Source organism: Nothobranchius furzeri, chromosome 18 (assembly GCF_043380555.1).
Source record: "Nothobranchius furzeri strain GRZ-AD chromosome 18, NfurGRZ-RIMD1, whole genome shotgun sequence".
Classification (NCBI taxonomy): Eukaryota; Metazoa; Chordata; class Actinopteri; order Cyprinodontiformes; family Nothobranchiidae; genus Nothobranchius; species Nothobranchius furzeri.
Window position 1 is genome coordinate 12,223,386 of NC_091758.1, and position 16,725 is coordinate 12,240,110.

The 16,725-nt window shown below is 43.0% G+C and overlaps 1 protein-coding gene across 2 annotated transcripts in view; it reads right to left on the reverse strand.

Moving 5' to 3' along the window:
• The window catches only part of pdxdc1 (pyridoxal-dependent decarboxylase domain containing 1), a 42,706-nt gene extending 34,186 nt beyond the window's left edge, over positions 1 to 8,520 (reverse strand). For both annotated transcript variants that reach the window (XM_070546964.1, XM_054742126.2), the window contains exons 1-5: positions 8,373 to 8,520; positions 7,914 to 8,000; positions 4,973 to 5,044; positions 1,779 to 1,865; positions 1,359 to 1,508 (exon numbers count right to left, since the gene is read on the reverse strand). In XM_070546964.1, the coding sequence (XP_070403065.1) occupies positions 1,359 to 1,508; positions 1,779 to 1,865; positions 4,973 to 5,044; positions 7,914 to 7,984 (380 nt within the window). In that variant the 5' untranslated portion in view covers positions 7,985 to 8,000; positions 8,373 to 8,520. The remainder of the gene's footprint in view (positions 1 to 1,358; positions 1,509 to 1,778; positions 1,866 to 4,972; positions 5,045 to 7,913; positions 8,001 to 8,372) is intronic.
• Positions 8,521 to 16,725: the final 8,205 nt, after the last annotated feature.

Sequence of the window (16,725 nt, forward strand, 5' to 3'; positions counted from 1 at the left end):
ATAAATGCAAATAATAATAATAATAATAATAATAATAATAATAATGCATTGAACTTATATAGCGCTTTTCTAGACCCCCAAAGACGCTTTCACACACTCTCATATTCACACACTGCTAGTGATGGTAAGCTACTTGTAGCCACAGCCGCCCTGGGGAGGTCTGACAGAGGCGAGGCTGCCATTTGGCGCCGTCGGCCCCTCTGACCACCACTAACACAGGCAAGTAGGGTGAAGTGTCTTGCCCAAGGACACAACAGCAGGATACCCCTGGCGGGAGCTGGAATCGAACCCAGTACAGACCCTTCTCTCTTTCGCTCCCTTATCTTTTTTTCCCAAGGCTCTTTGTCCTGTCTGCCCACAGAGCGCTTCTCTGCATTTCTTCTGAAAAACTATTTTTAACCATTTGATAAATTGGTCATTCAACGCGATCGATAAGATTTTTTCAACAATGAGAACGGAGCAGGGGGCTCCCACATGTCCACAGGGGACACACCCGGTGGGGTATATGCTGGATTCCTGGAAGGAACGGAAGATCGTATGCCTCTCCCAGCTGTCCATTGAGGATGTTGAAGACGTGTGGATATTCGGCCTGATGATCCCTGGATTTCTCCTGATTGGAGTGGGAGGATATCTGGTTTTCTGGAAATTTGGGAAGACGGGAGCGAATGGAGGGCGACCCGCACCCACGGAAAGCACCGTCCGTGTGGAGACTTCTCAGACTGGGACGTTACTCGAGGTGAATCGTAAGCTGGACAATGTCCTAGCCGGTATTAGTGCGCAAAATGGATGTCATCTCAGAGAGAGTCACTGGACGGTATGGACAAGTTTAAGTTTAAAAACCCAAAATTGGCTTCACTGAAGGACTGGAAATGATCAGTTTAAAGACTGAAGGCAGAGAGGAAAATTATCTCAGCCTGACCCAAACAAAGTCTTGTTATCTGAATCTGACGCCCTGGTAGCCTTGAGTGGCTACAACCCCCCCCCCCCCCCCACCCCCCACCCACCCACGAAGGAATGCAGACAGATGCTGTGAAGTGTCTTTTTTTCCTCCACCTGAACCAATCCTCATGTTACCCTCTTATCTCTATTAAGGTAGCGCGACTCGGGTTGCGAATGACCACAGTCACCAATTCTTGTCATGTGTCTATGCCCATGTATGTCTAATCTCTGAATTGTGAGTACTGAAACTCTCATTTCTCTCTGGGATTAATAATGTATTGATTGATTGATTGATTGAATATGAATTAGCTTCATCCTCTGAACTTTTGACCACACGTACAATTCCTGTTCCAGTAGGCGATTCAGCTCTTGCTGCACTGAATCGATCCAAGTGGAACAGCTGCTCTACATGTTTGTACCTGAAAATCCGGCAGAGCCACAGCGTAGTGTCCGACTGAATCCGGGTGGTCAGCTTCCGGAGTCGATCTCTGTTCAGCACGGAGATGTAGGCTGCAAGGCTGTGACCCAGTAAGGCCATGTGACCCTGTTCCCCCACGTTCTGCATCCGGCTGGAAACACCAAACATCACACTTCACACAGAGGACTGTCCAGCTCTTCACTTCCGTTGAACTCATGGCTACTCAAACAGCCACCCAAACACCTTACATCGGTTCATATTCATGTAAGATTACAAACAACAGAAATCCCAGCAGCGCTCGACTTCACACAAACAGAATAAAACATCACTCTAAATAAAGACCGAATACGATTTTCATTATTAGAAAAAGCCTAAATAAAAATACTATTCAATAGCAAAAAAAAAAGTTATGAAATCTTACTGCTGGACAGGTTTCTCGTCCTCCTCTTCCTCCTCTTCATGAATGAGGTTGTGAACCAGGTGGAGTATTGAGGTAACGTCCTGGCCGCTGTAGGGGTAAGAGAGGAATCAGCTTCAGCTCAAAAGCAAATTCAGCTCACGGCCCACAGGCTCTAGCCACTCTGGCTGGAGGAGCTGGAGCAGAGATGTTCTGTTCAGATGGTGTAGAGCTTTAACCAGAACCATTACCAACACCGGATTAGAGAACACATGACCGCAGGGGACTACTCCTAGACATACAACAGATGCACGCATGCATTTAGAAAGATCACCTTCACTCATACTTTAACGCCTCTGTAGTGGTCTCTAGCAGGAATGAATGCCTAGGGAGTTGTAATCTGGGGAAAAAAAGCTGCGGTGCAACTGCTTCAGGAACCAGAAGTGAGCCAGATCAGAGGAGAGCTTCATACAGCAGGACCTGGAGTCTGGTGTTTAGACATCTCTCCTCTGATTGGCTAACAGCAACACAACTACCACTGACTCGGTTTGCTCTACAACATAGATGTTTTATCTCCACAATGAACACAAGTCTGGAGGAGTTCTGCTATGTGGTGGAGTTGCTAATGCTAACTGTTAGCTTCTACTAGCCGAGACATTCTCTGCTGTTTCCTGGACGCTAAACCAACAACATCCACGGACTGGTAACCTGTTCAGGGTTTTACCCCACCTGTTTGCCCCTAAGACTGCTGGAGACAGGCACCAGCCCCCCTCGACCCACCGTGAATAAGCGGGTACAGTAAATGAGTGGAGACCAGTGGCGGCTGGCCAGTAGAGGGCGATAGGGCACCGCCCTCCCAGGTTTTCCGTGTTTTTAATTTTTATTTAAAAAAAATAAATAAATAAAATTAACAATAATCACATATTCTAAGTTAACTGTGTGTTTTGTAACAAAATAAATCATATATATATCTATATTGGTCTCTGCCGAGCGGTGGAGGCTGTGTGCTGTTTTTCAATCGCCCAAACAGGACGAGACCAGCTGTCCAATTGCTGACAAGAATATCAAAGGGTAGGAATGGGAATGTATCCAATCAGCATCGACGTTGTTTCAGAACGTTTCAGAAGCATGATGGGCGATGGAGCTACCGCCTAAGGTTTCGTTGGTGTTCGGTAGAACTCGGCAGAGTCGTTTTTGGTCGTGACGCAGATGTAACATGGACGCCGCCGGTGACTACAACCAGCATGGATACCGGATCTCAGCAGCCACTGAATTCAGTTCGGTCTCTTCTCCAGTATCCGTTCCAGAGGAGAACTATGGTGGAAAAACTTAATGTCAAAGAGCTTGGACCAGATCAGCCCGACGTAAAGATAAGCCAGCAGGAGAAGGAGAGAGGTAAACTGTACACACGAGGCTTCTCCCCAAATTGGTACACCAGGAAGGCTTGGCTAGCTGGATGCAATCACGCTAATGCGTTATTTTGCTTTCCGTGTTTGTTATTCAAAACGGCTGGGACAGATAAGGCATGGATGAGTCAGGAGTTACAGACATGAAACATTTTTCTGAGAAGGGGAAGAAACACGAGTCATCCCGGGCACACATGGACAACAACACGGTGAAGCTAGCCATGCTAGGCAGCAGAGCTAACGTTGCCATGCAGGGAGAACAGCAGCTGGGTGCAGAGGTAAGCTGTACATTACATTTCTGTGAACAAGACAATCAGAATCAGAAATCCTTGGTTGTCCCACAAACCGGGACATTTGTTTAATAACATGTTTAATGTGCAATAACTGTAAAAACTAATTTCAACACACATACTTATTATACATATTTAATCACGTAAATGTGTATTTCATGTAAATTTGTACATACATCAATCTGATTCCATTTTACTTGTTACACTTCTGCTGCAGCAAACAAATTTCCCAGCTTTTGGTACAATAAAACATTTCTGATTCTCAATTAGATGTTTTTACCTCAAATGTAAAAACATCTGATTGAGAATCAGAAATGTTTTATTGTCCCAAAAACTGGGAAATATGACATTTGTAAGAGGATACTGATGACATTATTTCCTATGAAAGTGTTTCCTATGTACTTATCTGTTGTTTTTTATTTATCATATGACAGGTTTTTCACACCATCCTGAGCCATGCAAAAGAAGATTCTTGTCACCACACCCATGACCACAGCCGAATCAGAAAGGTGCTTTTCTACTTTAAAGAGGATTAAGACTTTCCTTGAGGAACACCATGACACAGGATGGGCTGAATGCTCTTGCCATGCTCTCCATGGAAAAAAAGCTTGTCACAAACATTCCTGACTTCAATAAAAAGCTAATCGAGAGCTTTGCCACTCAGAAGGACAGAAGGGCAAAATTTCTGTACAAATGAGGTATCACACACACACACACACACACACACACACACACACAAATGCATCCACTTGATCTTTGTATAAAGTTGACCTTGGCACAACACTCCAGAAATATTTAACAGTGTAAATTTCTGGCATTTTGTCTAAGTGGTGTTTACTATCATTACTGTAACAGTGACCTGCTCATAATTTTTCGTGTTCACTCAAATGTTGAAATTAAACAAAATGTTTTTGTTACTTGCCTCTTGCATTGCCTATTTACCATTTATGGTCGTGTTATTTTATGTGCAATTTAATGCAGTATTTTTCAACCTTGGTCTGCAAGGCAGCGTGCCAATAGTCAGACACACCTGGATTAATCAGTTTGTCCAATGATGTAAGACAGGAAATAAAAGAGCTGTGCTTAATTCAGGAAATAGTGAAGTTGTGCACAAAGCTCAGAAAGCACAAGTTTGTTTAAAAATAAAAAAATAGCACAGCCCCACCAAAAATATTTTTCACCAGCCGCCACTGGTGGAGACTTATGGTAATCATTCGGTTTCCAGTCTGGTTTTTGTTTATTTCTATTTCAGATCTATTCTTGATTGGCTTTATATTCCACTGTGACACGGACCCTCTGTCCTCCACACCTGGTTTAGCTTTACCTGGTTTCACATAGAAGCTGCAACACTCAAGGCGTCATGACGACAGGAGTGAGTGATATAACAAAACATTTCAATATCACAATCAAATTATATTCTGACATCATGCAGCTCGTGTGTGTGTGTGTGTGTGTGTGTGTGTGTGTGTGTGTGTGTGTGGGTGTGTGTGTGGGTGTGGGTGTGGGTGTGTGTGTTTCTTACTCTCCCTGCAGGGGTCCAGGGATGATGATGTTTCTAACGGACAGTTGCCTTTCCATTCCTACATCTGGCTCCCTACACAGAAGCACAAACACCAACCACATCAGTTACAAGAGAAGACATCCATGCAGGGTTGGGCATCGAGCATCGATTGGAACCGGGACCAACTGTTAGTTTTTCCCAGAATCGTTCAAAGTTTTTTATTTTGGTTCCTAGAATGCTGACGGAAGAGGAATCCGCGGCCGATCTCCGTGAAAAATAAACGTGATCTGCAAATTGTGATCAACGCTTTTCAGAGCTGATCACACCAGCTGTCTGTGTGCAGCACCGCCCCCCCTCCCCCCACCCAGATATAAACAAACGCGTCTGCCGACCTTTTACTCCGTAACATAAACTTTAACTCCTGTTTTTCTCACTAAAATGGAGAGCATATCTAGATGCATCTACCCAGCATATTCACTGACCATTCCTAACAGAACCATTAAAAAGATCAACCAAGTTAACTTTGACTATATTTGGAAAAACAAAATGCGCTACATCAAGAGAGCAGAAATGACCAAAGAATATAAAGATGGTGGACTACAAGCTATTGACTTTGAGATCATGGATGGAACACTGAAAATTAACTGGTTAAAATCCTCCTTTAATAATAAAAGCTACTGGTATCATATCCCGGGGAAATCTTCAAAAGGTTTGGAGGCATTGGCCTTTTGTTAAAATGCGATTTCAATATAAAAAAAATTCCGATTAAATTATCCCGGTTCCATCAGCAAGTCCTTTTATATTGGAAACTTTTACACAATCATAATTTCACTCCACACAACACGCCGATTTGGAATAATAGATATATTACAATTAAAAATAAGTCATTATATAAAAGGACTGGATGGACAAAGGCATTTGGTCCCTAATTCATTTGACTGATAAAGATGGGCGTGTGATGACCCATGAGAATTTCTGTCATAAATATAATATCACAGTTGATCAGAATTAATTCGCTTCCATAATAAGAGCCATCCCTATTCCTACATTAAATCTAATTCAAGAAAATGTTTCGAACTCTCATTCAGTCTCCCCTACTCTTCCTCATCTAGTAGTTGGGAACTTCGACTTCAAGAGTGTTAAAACTCTTAATAAAACAATTAGAAAATGCTTGACACCCTTCACTGCCTTTCAGAAATTCCATTAAACAAATTTTCTCCATAGATATTATATACTCATTACACTCCAACTACCTCAAATTTCCTATAACTCCAGAAGCCAAAGAAATCCATTATAGAGTTTTAAATGACGTGTACCCAACTGGGGAATTCTTACGACAGAGATGTGGTTTTGAAACAAACAAGTGTGTATTTTGTGATGCTATAGAAACCTCTGTTCATGTATTTTTTCAATGTATTTACTCTGAAGCTCTCTGGACTGATATCCATGAGTGGCGATACACAAAGATACGTATTGAACCATTTTCTGAGAACGATGTCATTTACGGAGCCATGTTAGATAACACTGAATGGGACTTTCTGATAAATAACATAATCACTGTAGCCAAATTTTACATTCACAAATGTAGATATGGAAATGTGAAGCCTAGATTCTATGCATTTCATAACGAGTGTCTTTCTTTCTCCAAAGCCCTTAACTTTACAAACAGTAAACATGCAATGAAACTCCTTAATCTTCTTGAAAAGTATGATTTGAAAACAAAGCCCTAGCTCTTTTGTCTTTTTTTGTTGGTTTGTTGGTTTCTTTCACAAATATTTTCTATGCAAAGTCTCTTTTGTTATTCTTCGCACCTGATCCTTGGGAATGTCAAACAAAGGAATTTACGGTATGCCATGTTGTTTGTAAATGAAAAAGTTCAAATAAAATAAAAAAAACAATTTTAACTCCTGCAGCGTAGAGGAAACGTGTTAAATACGTCAACACGGTGGATTTAATAGAAGCTTTAAAGAACAAACTCTGGACGTGTGAGGTGAGTTTGTCTCACCGCAGAAATAAAAACACACACGGAGCGTCAGCAGTCAGACGCAGACGCTCACCAACACTCGTGTGTGTGTGTGTGTGTGTGTGTGTGTGTGTGTGTGTGTGTGTGTGTGTGTGTGTGTGTGTGTGTGTGTGTGTGTGTGTGTGTGTGTGTGTGTGTGTGTGTGTGTGTGTGTGTGTGTGTGTGTGTGTGTCAGAAGGCTGAACAATAACCTGTAGGATAATTAAAGTCATCATGCTAGAGCAGCTTCTCTGTGGTGGACCACACCAGCTTCTGCCACAATAAATAATAATAATAATAATAATAAATCACACACAAAGTTGTGAACTTTTTAATTTCCTTTCTGAACCATTTCTGTTGAGAGTTTTAATGTTTAAATCTGTTAGATTGTTACCGACAGCAGCTACGTTTAAGTTTCACTTCCTGTTCTGACTGAACGCTGCTGCAGCATGGAGGTGTAGTTCTCAGTCATCCTGGACATGATCATCCTGAGAGTTTTAGCTGGAAACAGCTGGACGTTTCTGGATATGTTGGAGACATTTAGCCTCTCATCCCAGAGGCTTCTTCCACACTTTGGTTGTGGTCAGAAACAAACACACTGGTTGTGCTGCAAGTCTTTTTCTTTTTTTTCTCCAAAACATGTTTGTGTCTAAATGAAGGTGATGTTGTTGTTCATAGAGTTAAAATTCATGTTGAAGTTAAAATTATTTCATCCAGTAGGACCTGTGGTTAGCTGGCTCATGTAAAACATGTCACGTCTTGAAAGAATCGGAATCGATGGGAACCAGACTTGAAACGAGGAATTGGAATCGTTCAAAATCAAACGGTGCCCAACCCTGTCCATGCATTCCTGTGGCGACTAGACATTCTGTCAGACATTATCCCACAAACTGAAAATAACATTAACCAGTAATGGTTCCTGAAAGAGCCAAAGCTAAAGCTGAGTGGTCAGTTTCTTACCCATCTTCCAGAATCTTCATGGCCTCTCTCAGGTTCTTACCCACCTGAGCCAGTGTGGAATCCTCCATCATCAGGGACAAGTGTTTTCTGGAACACAGTCATGGAGCTCGGATTTACACACATTCACACTCGACAGCTCTGTGACATGCCCCCCAGCCGTGTTAACACACATGTGTATGCTCCAGAGCAGCATAGTGACTTCCTCTTACAGAGGAGCTGAGCTACACCTGATCCTGTCCAGGACGGAGCTGCCTACGGCCCTGCTGCTCCAGAGACAGAAGCTCTCCTCATTGTGGGTAAATTAGCTGCAGCTTCTCACTCCTCCTGAGAAATCAGAGACTACACCTGACCTCGTGTCTCCAGACAGCTGAGAGCAGCTGTCTGTGTGTGTGCGAGAGGACTCAGACAGCTGCTACCGAACCGAACCAGCTACCAGACAATAATCACAGTCGTGCTTACCTGTAGATGGAGCGCACACACCTGAGAGGTGAACAGGTCTGGAATCTGCTGTAGGAGGTTGTCTAAACGACCCTCAGGATCTTCAGCTGCTTTAGTTTCTAGGTTTATCAGCTGTTTCCGGCTAAACCTGCCACTAACCCGGACAGCCTACTTCCTGCTGGACCTGCCGAGCGACGTGCCGTCGTTCCACGCTGGCAGCGCTGACGTCATTCCAAATGGACCAGTCGGGACGCAGCTGACAGCCAGCTGAGCAGAAACACGGAACTAGTGTGTTTGTTGTTATAACACTTACTGTTTATAATAGTTACCAGCACAATAAAATCACGTTTTCTATGTGTTATAATGTTAGCTTCTGGTCACCTTTACATCTATCTCCTTTTGTCTTATGATCCTCAAGAGCCGCCTGTTCACACATCCGGTCAGCCCAACTTCTCGCTAAAAGGGGCGTTTTGGTTTGTAAACGGGAACGCCCCCTTCTTCTTATTCGCTCCTGAAATATTACTTCACCTCCGATGTTTCAAAACAAGATATTTTCTTCGCTCATCTATCTGTTCTCCGTCTTTTTAAATCCTTATTGATCATCTGTGCTCACCCTGCCCTTTCATTCTGTGTTGCTGGATTGACGTGAGCGCGCTCCCGAGCTCAATAACGGCGGCCCTCCCAGCGAACAACACAATTGAAAGAAAATAAATAAAGAAATAGTAATAATGTAATTAAACAGACAGGACTCCGGGTTTAAATATGAATGTATGGATTTTTTTTGGCCATTCCCAATGAGATTATAAAACACAGATACCACCAACAAAGTTGCCGTACAATAATCAGTTGCCGGACAATAGGCACAACATAACTATGCTTACTGAAGTTAGCAGGTGAGTAGTATGTGCAAGTGTTTATTTTAAATGCAATAAAATAAAATATCAGAAAAAGTAATTAGTGGAAATTGTTTTAATTAACCCCTTAAGCCCACTAGCCTCCACTTTTTGGAGCACGCCTCCTACAGCAACATTTAGCTTTCAACCATTTGTTATTACTGGCACTAACAGTAGTTCTAAGTTCATACGAGTGAGTAGTTAATATTTATGTTACTATTTATGATTTTTTTATTGCTTCTTTACAGTGAAAAGCTGCTGATGTGTAATTTGTAGGCATATTTATATGTGTATATATGCATTTCATATATTCTGTTGACAGGAATAATTGCTGGCCCTTTGACACAAAATGTATTGATTTAGAAATTACTAAAATATTTTGCATTAAGTAAACAATTCACAAGACTAGTAAACTGATATTGACCATACACTAATCTGTAAAGAATATGCTGTAAACACAAAAGCAGAAAAGTTTGGCTTCAGAAAAAAGTTCAGACAAATGAAACGCCCAGCAACAGCTTTTATTGCCCTTACAAAAACCGTCGGAAAAAAATGTCCACACAATGAGATGAGTCCAGAGCTTTTCTGAAATTTTCCGAGTACATGAGCAGTTCCATGGCATAGGACATCAGCTGCCTCTCACTAATGAGACAAAGATAAATAGCAATTAGTAAAAATGACATTTACACCTAGAGGCTGTCATAAACAATGTGAAAACAATACATATAGACATTAGCACTGTTCTTGTGTTTGTAGAATACCTCCGGGCTACCACATTGCCATCGTGAGTTTGCTGCTTATTAGATGAGGAGTCATAAACGATCAAATAAATAGCCTATTGTTATGTTTATTTTGGCCACAAGGCTTGCATGTAGCCCATAAAAAATTATATTAAAAAAATTTGCATCCATGACGTCTTCCCCCACTGCCAGTAATGCTTAATTTTGTATAAAAGTGTTTCAGAAAAAAATTACGATTGCGCTATCTATCAAACTATGTCTTAAACGTTCAAATTTCTAGTACAAAATCTTCTTAAGTTGTAGAAATATAAATCTGTCTTTACCTGAACCGCAAGGGCGTCAGTTTGTTTTCAGAATTGCTGGGGACAATAACCATACACTTGAGTGGGGTTTAAAAATTGCTGGGGACAATAAAGTAAGCTAGCACAGGGGTCGGCAATCCGCGGCTCTGGAGCCGCATGCGGCTCTTCCATCCATCTGATGCGCTCTCTGTGCTCGTAGAATAATGAATGGATATTTAAATAAAATGCTTTATATTTTACTGCATTAATTTTACACCTGTATGCCAATTCTAAATGTAAAGATTGTCTGCGTAAACCTGAACAGGTCCAACCCGGTCTTACTGTGAGACCGGGTTGACGCGTCACGCTTGTGCGTAATCATATAGGCTGAATTTATGAGCTGAAGACAATGTGAGATTCTGGGATTCTCCTCAGACGGCTCCTGGATGTGTCGCCACATTGGAGACATGAACAAACACTATTCAGCGAAAGTTTCATAATCAGGGAACATTTTCTAAGTGACAAGTCCCTCTGAGAGACCGGGTTTGGAAAACACTCACTTCAGTGGGAGGAACCTTCCCGCATGCGCTCTGGTTCTCTGGGTGGCTCTGGGGTTAATCAAGTTTAATTGTTTCTCTTTGCAACAATCTTCACAGGAAGGCAAAACAGTTAAACGGCAAGTTACAGATATTTCCATTTGACTGTTTATTTTGACAGATGAACTCAAGGATGTTGCTTGGTTTGAAAGAATTACCCCGACGCACACGGATGCGCATGGATGAGCTGACATTTTAATCGTTAACGCACTTCGCGGAGGTAAAAGATTCCCATCAGAACATCAGAGCTTTATACTGGACACTGTGTTCAGCACGGCTCGGAGCGCCCACGGTGGACAGTGGGCTGAAGATCTGGGGTTCCAGCGCAGTGCAGAACCACGGTGCATGCGATAAGATTTCCTCCCACTGAAACAGTCTGGAAACCCGGCCTCTCTGAGGGATGTGTCACTTGGAAAAATGTTCTTTTTATGAAATTATGAAACTGGCTGAACAGCGCTTGTTCCCGTCTCTAATATGGACACGCATGACGCGTAGAGACATTTGATTACGCACAAAGTTTATGTGGAGCAGAAGCGGTCGGGCCACGGCAGGTGAAACGTTCCTAGCCTACATGAAGGGAAACTGTTTAATTGTAACATTAATGTGTTACTGGACACGCTGGTCTGGTTGGTTAGACCAGTGTTTGAAGTGGAAAACACACACACACACACACACACACACACACACACACACACACACACACACACACACACACACACACACACACACACACCAATTAAAATAATGCTGACAGCGTGGACTAGAAGACAGGTGATGGTTTACGTATTTAAATGATGATCAGGCTGATGTAAAATGTAATCTCCATCCACATCCAGACACAATTATCCTCTATTCTTTCTCTATTTGCTCTGCTCTTGTCTGGGCTGACGTAGCTGATGGTGTGCGCGGTGCGCCTAACTAGCGGCTGATGCACATTTTATGCATTTGGAGAGGTGGGCTGGATGCTGTGCGTTTACTGGAAGATGGTCCACTTAACGCACGGGTGTAGACTACATATTAATGACAAATGAATGAAAATTAAATTGTGAGTTTTTACTTCATATTTTATAAATAAAAAGGACGGGGGAACACATTTATGACGTCTTTTTAAACAAATTTTTTTAGCGCGACCTGCCTGCTTCACTTAAGTCCGTCCCAAATTACTGTGGGAAACGGGTAATAATGGCTCTTTGATGGGAATAGGTTGCCGACCCCTGGTATAAGATCTGAGCTGGTAAAACAAAAATCCTCATCAGCAGGCGTTTTTGAAAGTGGGGGGGACACAGCTGCCAATCACAAATTTTGCCGGGGACATGTCCCCGGCGTCCCCGGTTAAAATGACGCCTATGCTGAACCGTCATTTCCATCTCTTGCAACACGCATGCGAGTTCTCGTCTTCGTACATGCACGCGTGTTTTGTACATAGGGGCGTGTTTGGCCGGGGCTACATCCGCAGCTAGACCTTACTCGACTTGACGCCGACTTGCTCTGACGTCATGTATACGTAGGCAACGATTTCCTCGTGAGATCAAGGCGGCTGCAGATTTTGGAGCAAGGCGCTGCAGTTGCTCTACACCGGCTGCTAAACCTAGAGGATGACGGGAAACGCCTGGCTCTCACCTGATCTAAGATCTGATTGGTTCATATTTTGATCCAAACATCCGTGGTAGAACATGAAATGCTAGTTGTAGCCAGGGCCAGATTAACACTTTGTTGTACCCTGGGCAACAATATTAAAGGGCCCCATCATCACGACCCAAGGACCACCATCATATGGTCACATACAGAATATTTTACTGTAATATGCAGTAAATATACTCAATACTTGAATGCCTGACATCACATAACCCGCTCAGGGTAACCTTTGACCCACCATGTGTGGACTGACCAATGAGAGGGTCTTAACTTGAGGCCCTCTCTTCATTGGTCAGTCTGCATGAGACGGACTCTCAACTGACGTTCAGTCATAGGCAGCGAAGCGTCTCTGTGCAGAGCAAAAGCCCGGGTGGACAGTTTGTTTAATACAGGGTGACCATATTTGCATTTCCAAACAAGAGGACAGGGGATCTGTGCCTATGACGTCACACTATGGCAACCACAAACCACGTTGGGACCCATTTTTTGTAAGAACTAAATTAATATCAGATTCTGCCAATAAAAGGGCTCTAAAACAATTCAAATGTAAATATTTTGCATATTTATTGCAAAATCTCATTTTTCTGCTTTAGTGCTGCAACAAGGTTTTATTAATAATAAATTATTATACCTTTTGTTTTACTACAGCATTGGTAAGCTTCCTGTGCAGATTATTAAGGGTGCTTGTTTCAGCTGTGAGATTAGATGATAGGATCAATGAAAAAATAAGTTGTCACACACTCCATGGAAACTTTCAGAGAATCCACAAATAGTGGCTTTCAAATGGTTTTGTTACTTTTTGCAAGTTTAGAAAAGCAGCAGATGAGACAGCATGTCTGATAATTTAGTTTTTCATCTGATAATATTAGAACATGTCAGTAATGTCTGAGGAGCTTTTATAAACACCGTATAACTAACACTACTGGAGAGGGCATGAATTACACAGAGGCTTCTGGGTGCCCAGTTGGTGGGGGGTGGTCATTTTGCCTTGGCCCCCAAAATGCCTTGAAACGGCCCTGGGTGTGTGACTGAGTGTTGAAGGTGATTTGAATTGTATCAGATGTATAAATATGACATGTGTATAACTTATTGTTTTATACAGGTAAAAACATGTAGTGGAGATAAATCTACCTACATTTTACTTGTCAATCAATCAATCAGATTTATTTATAAAGCGCTTTTCAAACAAAGTGCTACTCAAAGTGCTTTACAAAATGACCCCAGATTCCCATAACAGGTTAAAAACATTAACAAACATATGCAAGCACACACACACACACACACACGCACACACACACACACACAAGTAAAAATTATATTTGGCTGAGTCCAGATGAGCCAAGTATGGTAACGCAAGGAAACGCCATCAGAGGAGCCGTCTGCCCCGACAGCATCAGGTCTTCCACACTAAGTCAGGGCGCTCAGTGGAGGGGGAGCATAGACCCCCACCTATAGAGCGCCCAGGAAGCTACAGTCGACCACCGCTCCCGGGGCAGAGGGCCCCCACAGAGGAAACACTGGATTAAAATGAGTAAAAATGTAATAAAAGAGCTAATGTAAATGACAACAATTAGAAAATAAGTAATAAATAAAATCATAAAGATAAGTAAAATAATAATATTAAATAATAAAACCGTGCTTAAAATATAATCATATAGAACATGCAAAGCAAGTAATAAAATATAATCATGTAAAATGAGAAATAAAACTGTAGAAAATATTTAGATAAAAGCTAACCTAAAAAGATGGGTTAGCTCAGTCCATCGGCCACAGAAAAGGAGCGCTCAGAAAGATAAGAGGAGAACCACTCCAGAGCAGTTCCTGATAGGCCTACCCAGTCTCTCAGCCTCTCCAGTAGCAGGTGATGGTCAACAGTGTCAAAGGCTGCAGTCAGGTCCAGCAGGACCAGAACAGAACCGTCCCCTGCATCACTGTGGGTCAGAAGGTCATTAGAGACCCTAAGAAGAGCTGTTTCAGTAGAATGAGCTCTACAAAAACCTGACTGGAAGCTATCATAGATGTTATGTTCATCAAGAGCAGCTGTGAGTTGTTTAGCCACAACCTTTTCCAAGATCTTGGAGATGAACGGAAGTTTAGAGATGGGTCTGAAGCTGCTATGGAGAGAGGGGTCGAGACTCGTTTTTTTTAAGAAGCGGGTGGATTACAGCGTTCTTAAAGTAAGCAGGGACCTGACCAGAAACCAGAGAAGCATTAATTATAGAGAGCACGCTGGGACCAATGGACTGAAAAGCACTTTTAAACAAAGATGAGGGTAAGATGTGGAGGGGGCATGCAGAGGTCTTCATAGAGTTAACTAGTTTGGTTAACTCAGGCAAAGAAACAGGAGCAAAAGCTATCTAGGATGATGGACCTGGTTGGAGTCGGGAGAGGCAGCGATAAGGCTGAAGGAGAGATGCTAGATCTAACCTTATTGACTTTGTCCACAAAGAAAGACATAAAGTTCTCACAGTCTGCAACAGAGTGGAGTGTAGGAGTGGCAGGAGAGACGATGCTGCTGATGGTGTTAAACAGCACCTTGGGGTTACCTTTGCTCTGGGACACCAGGTTGGAGAAATAGGAAACCCTGGCGTCTCTGACTGCAGAGTTAAAGGATGTCAGAAGGTCCTTTAGGTGCAGCAGATGGACATGGAGATGGGTTTTCTTCCACAAACGCTCAATTTTTCTGCATTGGCGCTTCAGGTTGCGAAGTCTGTCATTAAACCAGGGAGTGGGGTTCACAGCAGGAACTGATCTGGTTCTGACAGGACAGATGTTGTCCAGAATGGAGAGGCAGTGCTCGTTGAACTGAGAAGTTAAGGAGTCTGGGTCATTATCAGAAGAACAGGGTGGATCAAAAGCAGCAGAGAAATTGCTAGCTGTGCTCTCATTAAGAAAACGAGAACTAACCTAACGGTGAGCAGGAGGTGGGGACGCAGAAACTGACAAGTTAAAGAAAATGCAATGGTGATCTGAAATATAAACATCCTCAGGATAAACACTGTCAGCATTTAGACTCAGGGTAAAAACAAGATCTAGAGTGTGCCCCCTGGTGTGTGTGGGGCCAGAAATATGCTGGGTAAAGCCGAAGGAGTCCATGAGGCTGGAGAAATTCATGGCAAAGTGATCGGAGGGATCATCAATGTGGATGTTAAAGTCACCAACAATCACCAGTCTGGACAGCTTCACAGTGGAGGATAGAAAGTCACTAAACTCCTGAAGGAAAGAACTGTTTGGACCAGGTGGACGATAGACCACAGCACAGTAGAACGGGTCCTTACGCCCGACTTTAATCAGCTGCAGTTCAAAGGAAGCAAAGTGACCAGACGTTGTAGAGCTACATGGAAGATGGTCTCTGAAAACAACAGCTAGGCCTCCACCACGACCAGAACCCCGGGGCTGGCTAAGAAAAGAATAACCACTCGGGCAGAGTTCAACCAGACCAGAATAATCAGATGTTTGCTGCCAAACTTCAGTCAGAAACAGAAAATCCAGGTTTTTAGACAGAATTAGATCATTGAGCAGGAAGGACTTATTGTTAACAGAGCGGGTATTTAATAGAGCCATGCTGAGTGGGGTGGAGGAATCAGAAACTACAGAAACAGCTGGAGTTAGTGGACGTAAATTAGCAGGGTTAGATCCACGGTGTTTATAAAAACCACTTATGGAGGGAACAGGAGGAGAAACCACTGAGGAATGAGGATAAACCGACCTTAAAAAACTTGGATGGATGAACCGCGCCACAACGAGGTCTGGCGGGAATGCGGAAGTGGCGCTCAGGTCACCAAACAAAGGACAAGAAGCAAGAAGATCACGCTGATGTTTACTAGATAAACCACGCTTTAAGAGAAGTCTTATTCTCACATGGATTCCTGCTCGTTTACCTCTTTTCCTCCGACATTTTCCCGGGACCAGACAAACATCGCTAGAGGTGCGCAGCTCTGGATCGTCGATTGCTTCCGGGCCGGTGCGCCGCTCAAGTAAACAAACAGGATGGTACGTCCTCGGTGCGTCTTGGGCGATCGTGAACTAACGGAAGGACAAAAGAGTCTGGCAATCATAGGAGATGGTAGCAGGGACACTACTGAAGAGGATCGCAGACAGGAGCGAGGTGGAAAAGAGGAGGTTAGTGGAGAAAAGTTTGAAAAAGTGGCCGGTGACTGCGGCTAAGCCATGCACAGGCGCCATCTTGCCGACCGGAAGTTTCTACCACCTCTCTTACCCATGGTGTC